Source organism: Carya illinoinensis, chromosome 6, assembly GCF_018687715.1.
Source record: "Carya illinoinensis cultivar Pawnee chromosome 6, C.illinoinensisPawnee_v1, whole genome shotgun sequence".
Lineage (NCBI taxonomy): Eukaryota > Viridiplantae > Streptophyta > Magnoliopsida > Fagales > Juglandaceae > Carya > Carya illinoinensis.
In genome coordinates, this window is record NC_056757.1 from 28,447,927 (window position 1) to 28,456,874 (window position 8,948).

Genomic DNA, 8,948 nt, shown 5'->3' on the forward strand with positions numbered 1-8,948 from the left:
CATTAGATTTTTCGACTTCTTCCTTAGAGAGCAGAACGCATATTTCACCGTTAATGATTTTGGTAGGACGAAACAGAACTTCAATCTCAGGTAACGGCTACAGCGAATGGGTCACCAAATTAGCAAACGAACGCTGCTGACCAACAGTCGCCGATGGCCCAAAGGGAGCCCCAGCGACCGCCATACGACACTCAAGACAAACGAACCCTAGTAGAGCATGATTAAGGAGAACGTATAAAGAACTTATATTTTAAAATGAACATATAAAGAATTATAAAATTGGTTATACGTGTGGCAATTAAGCAAAGGAAAGTATGCAGTCCAATGCATCACCACCATTGTGACTTTTGTCACGTAATGAGATGGTACCAAAAATCATCTTTTATGTAATTTTATTAAGTGATGAATATAGGCCTAAAATTGGCATGGTAACCCTCTTTTTTCCTTTTTTCTTTTTATAAGGAGATGGGGGTTCAATTCAAGGTTTTTCATTTAGAGAACTAGACTATATTCTATCAAGCCATCAGATTCTTATAAAATAATATATATAAATAACAATAACAACAACAACAACAATAATAAATAATATTTAGGGGACTGCAGCATGTACATTCCACATGCCTCTGTTTGGAAATGTAAAGTTGCTGCACCTTCATTTTTCTCCATCTTCTTTCCAGTTTTCCCTCCATCTTTTAAGTAGAAATCAAGTTGTCAAGAAGTTCTTAAACCAATGAACAGAGTCCTTGGGATATCTCTTGAGATTGTCCTTATAATCAACAAAATAGAGACCAAATCTTGAACTATATCCAGCTGCCCACTCCCAGTTGTCTAATAAAGACCATACAAAATACCCTTTCACATTGCATCCGTCTTCCCTGCATCATCATCAAAAGCAAACCATATTGAATCCTATCAATATACAAGATAGTTGAATGAATTTTGTCATACTTAAGTCGATGTGTAAATATACCGCTTGTAGATGGACCAGAAAGTTAAAAAAAATGGAAGATTTTCACATCATCAATGTTTTAGGTATAAACAAGCATTACAACATACTTGATTGAAGCAAGCAAGCTCATTAGATGGTCGTTGTGATATTTGATCCTTTTCTCATCCTTCAATGCATCTTTGATTGGGGTAAATGGGCTATTTCCATCATCCATCCCTGTTCAACCATTACAATTAAAGAAGATCAGCTTTGAGTTTTTTTTTGTTTTGGGGGAAGGGGTTAAAGGATTACCATTTTCGGTGATAATAACCAGAGGGTTCCTATACTTTTGCTTGATGTAATTCATTAAGCTTCTAATCCCATGAGGTACTATGTACAACCATACAGAATATGCCTGCAATTTATCATGGAAAGTATATGATCAGGTAGCTAGACAAATTGAACTGTAACAAACAGATTAAATTTTATACTCTCACCAAATTCAAGCAAGTCATATAAAGGGGATGGAAAAATTGAAATTCAACTAGGGAAATCAATCCTTTATGCCCCTCGTCTCTACTAAAAACTATGCATTCATCTGTCATTTTAGATGGGTCTAAATTTAATATATTTAATAATAATAACAATACCTTGCCTCCAATGGCTTTCCCATCTTTGAATGCTGAAAGCAAGAACACAAACCAACGTGACAAAAGTTGAATACATTAAACTATATGATGTAATAAGAGAAATACTAGGTCTACAAAGAGATTTTACAAAGAAAACTTATAAACTAATGTGGTTTGATATGATATCACAGAATGTAAAGCACTTTTTGTTGTAAAATAGATATGACCTATCACATTAAGCCACATCAATTTATAAACTTGTTTTCATAAGATCCTGTTGTAAAGGGGTCATTGTATACTTACGAAGGGTAATGGCACCAGAGTCTGCAATGGAGTCGTTAAGTAGTACGCCAACAAGATTAGTTGAATTATTTTTTGCATAGAATGTAGTATAGTAATTAATGCCAACAAAGTCCAAGGAGCCCTTGATAAGAGCCGCCTCAGATTTAGAAAATGCTGGCAGCCGACTTCCTACTCTACTTCTCATCGAGCTTGGATAATCCCCAAAGATTAAAGGCTCAAGAAACCTGCAATTAAAACATTACAATTTCAGTAAGTAACTGCATTACTGTTCTCTATTTTTCATCTCAAAACACAATTCTCTAATGACTGCAATGGTTATTTACACAATTCCTTGAATTCCCAGACTTAAAATGTATGTAGATGATTAAACATTACCATCCAAGCTGAAAATCTTGGGCTCTTTGAGCTGCTGCAATGTCTTCTGTAGAGTTTGTAACTGGTTCAAACCAAATTACATCCAAAGATATCCCGATAGATCCATGCTGTTTTGACTGCACAATGACTTGGAATATTAGGAATTAGCTGGTGTTGTTTTAAATGTGGATAGCCTTGAATTCTACCAAGAAATGCTTATGTGCATGCACAGGCTATATGTACCCAAAATACCAACTACTGGTTTCACCTAAGGTCTCAAGTTCAATTTTCATCAGATCTAGTTCCTACTTCTAATTTAGTCAAAGAGGATCTCGTTTTTTATTTGTTTCTTTTTTCACTGTACCTAAACATATATTCCTTATCACCCAAAATTGAAGTCATTTGGTGATTTGATATAGTAGCTGTCATCTTACCTTGTACTTTTCTCTATATATTTGTGCCACCTTCGCATGAGAAAGGAGAACATTGTGAGCAACAATGTAAGGCTCTATTGCAGAGTTTCCTGCCCTACAGAAAAGGTGAAGTAGAATGGTGCATCGTCCCGGTGCCTGAAGACCCACATCATACCCTTGGGTGGCAAATGTATGGGGCTCATTGAATGTGATCCAGTGTTTCACCCTGTCACCAAATTTCTGAAAGCATGTCTCGGCATATTTTGCAAAGTCCTCTCTGTAGCGAATATGATACAAGTTATTTTGACTGCAAAAGTATTTTCTAATGGAGAGAGAAGTACAAAATAATGGTCATTTACATGATTTGAGGGTTCAACCATCCATTGTATTTGTCTTCCAGGGCTTGAGGAAGGTCCCAATGGTAGAGGGTCACATATGGTTCAATGCCTGCACAGGTTGTCTTCATATCAGCATAGCTCCTTAGTTATATATTAAGGATATGTGTGAGATAATGATATATTGGTTTAAAATCCCTTTGAGAGATGCATCAAAGTACTCATCACCAATCTGACGGTTACCAACATCCATCATAATGGTCTTGACACGGATCATGACCCTTAGAAATGGGGATTTTAGTTTGAGTTAATGGTATAGATTGATGCTATCATGATTTGCATATAAGTAAACGTACCTTTGGCTAGTAAAGCATTGATGAGGTTATTATAATGATCAACTCCTGCCTGATTGATTTCACCACTTCCATCTAATAGAAAGGAACCCACAATGAGAACTTTATCTTTGATTCTACCCTAATAAGTAGCATTGGAATACACAAGATGTTGAATAACTATCACACAACAAATACATAGTGCATTGAAACAGACACAACAAATTTGATATACGTGGCCTGCATTTCCAGAAAGCAAATCTATCCTGAACTATCCATATTCCAAAGAAGGATTTCCTTGCTTACAACAATTGTACTAGATGAGCTTAGATATTGACTCTACTAAAGAAAACTTACTAGGAAAAATCCGAGACCAAGCAATTGAAAACCTATAGGCATCCATTCCCATGTCCTTCATTAGTTGTACATCTTCCTGTTTACACAAAAAGAAAAAAAAATACAAAAATAAAAACAAAATGGAAGACTTTTACTAAAAAGAATCATGGAAACAACAATTTAGTATTTTTACATTGTAGCGGTGGTACTGATCCACAGCAACATCTGCATTACTGAAATCAAATACTTTGCCTGTTACAAAATGTATGGTAAAACAATAATCAGAGCCTTAGGAAACTAGATTCTTTCACATAATTGACTGGCACATAGGTCAGTCTTTTATATACATGAGGGACTTAGATGTTAGAGTACCTCAAAATATATGAGAATATTTGTGAATAGTCGTGAGTTAAAATAGTTAAGTGAGTTTTGCGTAAGAGTGTAGGTCCCATTGAAAAAGTGAATAGTGGTGTGTATGGATGTATGAAGTCAGTTGAGATATGTTTAACTTTTACGGGAAGTTGAAAAAGTGATAGGTCTAATTTTGGATGTCAAAACATTAAATTAAAGCAAAATGATCCTACAACATTGGCATCATTCTCATTTGGCATACATTATGCACAGGTGATGTTTGCATGATCATATAACTTAATGGTGGAGCCATTAGTAAAAAAAACAAGACTCAAAGAGTGATGCAAATTAGGCCAAAGATGCTCCAAGCGTCCTTTATAGGAAATCAAGAAAAATAATTTGAACTAGTCATGCCATACAGGGGATGGCCAAAGGCCCCAAAACTACAGCCAACAAGCCTGAACTAAACTCCGAGGCACATAGCTAGAGGCGTGCACATGATGTATGTCAGTATGTGGTAGTTGATTGTAAGTTGATAGTTCAGGGGAAAACTTCATTATAATTGATAGTATAATTACCAAAAGTATGTGAAAAAGTGTCCCAAACAGTAGGGCCCCTCCCATCTTCTTTCACTGCTCCTTCATACTGTAAAAATGGGAACTCAGAGACAGAATAAATTGTAAGTTCAATGATCAATAGAAAACACTGGAACGATTGAATGAAGTACTTCCAAATCACCAAATGCATTTGCTGTCTTATTGGCTTTGCAAACACTCCTTTGTATTATAAGGACCCATCAAGCAACGTTATTAATGCTAGGTACGTAACATAAAAATAACCACACAATTAAACCCTAAAGAGACATTGAATCCATAATACTCGCGATCGATGACATACCATAAGAGAAAAAGTGTCTTGAATTTGGTAGAGAGTTGGCTTGAATTTTCTTTTTTATAGCAAATATAACTGCTCCTAAAACTTTACCTAAAAATATTCTTGAAAAGTTTATCAAAGATAATATAAAAATATACCTAATTTGATTAGAGAACTCCAAAAAATGAAGTGAACCCTAATAAAAAAAACCTCTAAACTCACACAGTTTGATATTAAAAATAGAACACGTGATGCAATCTTAGCTGGTTTGGTTAAAATAGAAGGCGTGACGCAATGTTAGCTTGTTCGATTACATAAAATTAAACCATCTCATCTCATCTCATATAATCATTACAATTTTTTTAAATTTCTACACAAAATATAATAAACAAATCAATTTTTTGAAGCTCCAAAACAAAAATGATATTATAACAATATTTTATTCAACTTTTAACAAAATATATAATTTAATCTCATCTTAATTGCTTAACCAAACAAGGCCTAATCGTCAAATGATGATAAAAAAATATATAAAAACTTTAAAGTTAAAACAATATATATGTATGTGTGTGTGTGTGAATATATATATATATATTGTAAAATTGAAAAGCCTCTAAATTTTCTTAAAGCTAAAAGGTATCTTATATTAAACCCTTAACATTTGCTATGTTTATATATTTTCTTAAGTCCATTTCAATCCTGTTATTTTCTATATAAAAAACGTCATGATAGAGAAATATCATGAACGCTTCCAATATGAATCCACAATTTACAAATTTTAGGAAAACATCTATCAAATATGGATTGACTGCAAAGCGAAATGATCTCTAAAACAATTTTTTCATGCATATAGATTTGAATTAAAATCCCCGTTTAATGTTACTCTTAGAATTAACCAACAAATTATGGAATCCAACTCTCCTGATACTGATCATTCATTGTTCACGGGATAATCACGGTCAGCCACCCCATGCATGACTGTCCTGATCAACAGTATGGCTGCCTTTGTCGTTTGGCTACCAGACCAAGGTAGACTGCTGCTCCACCGAACCTTGAAATGTAAACTTTACTGAATTAAGTTCACGAGCTGGTTCGCCAGTCTGACAAATTTTCGTTTTAAATTTTATGGGCCAATATATAAAAAAGTGTGAAGAAAGAGTTAACGCGGGTATCCCTACACCTCAGGTTGTAGCCTATACAGCACTTTAATCATTCATCTCACTGCTTAGTATTGGTTTGTGAAGAGAAAAATCTCATATCTTAAAGATTTATTTGCAGATTGCATCTGAGCATGCAAGAATCATTTATCTTTCTGTTCACTATCTTGTCACGATGAGTGTGACTGCAGTGCACTTGCCCTGAAATATGGATGAATAAAAGGCAGAGCATGCATCATGTGTAAACCAGTCATTAACAAAGCATTGGATTCGGCCAATAGAAATAAAGGTGAATTGATGAATAATCTCTTTTTACTTTCTCATGAACACAAGCTGGTTACATGTAATTATGATGTTGGCGAAAAAGAAAAAAAAAAGATTAATATATCTGATATCTTTTTTTTTGGTTTGAATTAATGGGAACGATACCAACCTGGAAAGCAGAAGAGGCAGTCCCAAAAACAAAACCCTTTGGAAAGCTTCCTCTGGTAATCTGCGACAGACATGTCTGGATATTGATCATCCCACAAACCAGCAAGAATATCACCAAAGCAATATTGCTGCCTCTTATCATCATCAGCATCGTAGCAACCCAATGGAATATCGAGTTGAGAGAGAAGGGAAGTGATTAATGTTCTGTAGTACCGATGACCTGAGACTAAGATTGGTTTGGATTTAAAGGAAGAAAAAGATGGAACATTTAAACTCGATCTTAATATTCATGAAGAATAATACTAGTCTGCTGGTTAAGTTGGATGTATTTATAGGAACAAGAATTAAAGGAAGAGATGGAAGAGACAACGAGAAAATGGGTTGTTGAGTGAAAGCTAAAAAAAATGGTGGCGCTGGCACGGCTGAGTGGTGGTGCATATATAATGTATGGGCGTGGGCGTGGCTACAAAAGATGGTGGGGTTTTTGGGGCCGGGGCGGGGAGCTGAGGTCTGTCGGTCGTGCGCTCAAAGTCCTCAGTTCACACGCTTCCGTTTTGCACCAACCATATCCATGGGATTGCTTTTTCTTGCTCTTTTGCTTTGCTTAATTCCATTCACGAGTATATGTTCTTTTCTTTTTTTATTTTTTCAGTCTGTTGTGAGATTGAGAAGTGATTGGCCGGGGGGTTGCATATAATGATATATATATTCCTGTCATGCCTTTTATGTTTCACATTTTCAACGCCACTTATGTGAGTGGGAAACGTATAGGGTTCTGGAACAGTGTTCATGCTCTGCGCATCGAAAGTGGATCTAGAAATGAGCTGTTTTTCGCGTGTTGCAGCTGGGTTTTTCTGATAGCCAAGACCATACTTTTCTCACGAATGAATACTGTCATTTTGAGATAAAGGGCTTGATGCTGATGCATATGCCTCGGAATGCTAATAACTATCATCCATATTTGGCTTTCTTGTAGAGAATGAATATATGGTAATGTAGTTCACTTGTCACTGTGTCTTTTTCTTTGGCTAAAAAAAGTTGTTGATTACGGGGATCCCAATGAGATATGCTGAGTTGTAGATTCTAAGTTGATAGTAATGAACTACTTAGGTAGATCACCACAAATATGACAAGAAAATCTAAAGATTCTTTGAATTGGAGCAATATTACGAATGTGTGTGTATTTTAATCGTAACTTTGATTTCATATATCAGAATAGCGCATATGATCTCAATTAAGAAAGTAATTTTTGGCACACACGTCTTGGTCACCAGCTATACCAAGTGGTACCCGTTTCAATCTCAAAATCAGCAATTCTCACATCCAAATCGCCGATTTAAATTATTTTTATCTTTTGATGGTAACGTTTCACTGTCGCTTTTAGAGATAATTCTTATTCTAGTTTAGGCCAGATTTTTGTTAACATACTTGTTTATTACAAATTTTATTTTTATGCAATAATTAAGATTTTTGTCCTTTTATAGACAAAATTCTCATAATCTCATATTTCCTTAATATATGGAAAATGATTGCTGACAACTCTACATAAAATGAAGGATGATTTTGTAATATTGAAATTTATTTTTAATGGAGTGCCATAATTGTATTGATTGATTGAAAATGAGTTGTAAAGAAATTATAAGTGTATCATTACCCTTCCGTATTTAAATATTTAAGCCCTTTTCAAGTTTTATGAATAAATCCAAATCTCAAATTTTCTGTCTGTTATGCATTATTCTCACTCTCAATCCCATAATTTCCACAAAATGGTATTAATATCTCCATACCGATCGAGTGCCGACCTGTGCAATGATCATTACATGAGCGTGACTTAACTAAATTTGATCCACCATCCAAAAGTGAGCCCCATTAATATTATTGGCAAACATCATTATAATCACTGCTCACTTATATATGCATGACAGATTGAATTCATATACAAAATTTCCTTTTGATTGACTTTCATAGAAGTAAAAGAAAAGAAAATATATATACATATATATATATATACACATAAAAATTTTATGTACAATCACTTTTACGTACTCTTTATACACTCTACTAATATGATTGGATGCATCATTTTTTTAATATAAAATAATTATTTTAACTAATCATATCAATAGAGTGTATAAAAAATACACAAATATAATTATATATAACAGAACTCATATCAAACAAATTATCTACCATTATTAGTAAGGATGAATTATACGCAAACCGGCAATGATGAGCCAATATATATATATATATAGAATTAATAATGAGAGTTCTTCACGATAAGAAAAGTACGTGATGATGATGAAGAGAGTTGATAAAATGAAACAAACTCCTTTAAATTTGTTCGTGTATTACTTATTGTTTTCAAGTTTAAACTTGGAAGCAATGCATTAACATACTTTCCCTTTTTGTGGGCACCTTCCTTTATTTGGTTTTGACGTACTGCCACAAGTTAAAACAAACGTGTATATCTTGTCAATCTCTCCTCTTGCCATTGGAATGTTG

General features: G+C 34.3%; 1 protein-coding gene across 1 annotated transcript; it reads right to left on the reverse strand.

The window, feature by feature from the left end:
- Window positions 1–472: 472 nt before the first annotated feature.
- Window positions 473–7,119, reverse strand: LOC122314318 (beta-glucosidase 40-like). Its single transcript, XM_043129816.1, has 13 exons — window positions 6,445–7,119; window positions 4,560–4,626; window positions 3,824–3,882; window positions 3,652–3,727; window positions 3,319–3,390; window positions 2,987–3,074; window positions 2,649–2,904; window positions 2,236–2,351; window positions 1,861–2,084; window positions 1,579–1,610; window positions 1,241–1,343; window positions 1,057–1,165; window positions 473–875 (listed from the first exon to the last, which is right to left on the reverse strand). Exons 1-13 carry the CDS (start codon window positions 6,592–6,594, stop codon window positions 704–706), a joined length of 1,524 nt encoding a protein of 507 aa, XP_042985750.1. The 5' UTR covers window positions 6,595–7,119; the 3' UTR covers window positions 473–703.
- Window positions 7,120–8,948: the final 1,829 nt, after the last annotated feature.

Coding starts and splice junctions, on each gene's coding strand:
- LOC122314318 (XM_043129816.1), bottom strand. CDS start 6,594: ATGCTGATGATGATAAGAGGCAGCAATATTGCTTTGGTGATATTCTTG. Junction 3,391..3,651: donor TTGGTCTCGGATTTTTCCTA/GTAAGTTTTCTT, acceptor CCTTTCTATTAG/ATGGAAGTGGTGAAATCAAT. Junction 2,905..2,986: donor TGGTTGAACCCTCAAATCAT/GTAAATGACCAT, acceptor TATTCGCTACAG/AGAGGACTTTGCAAAATATG.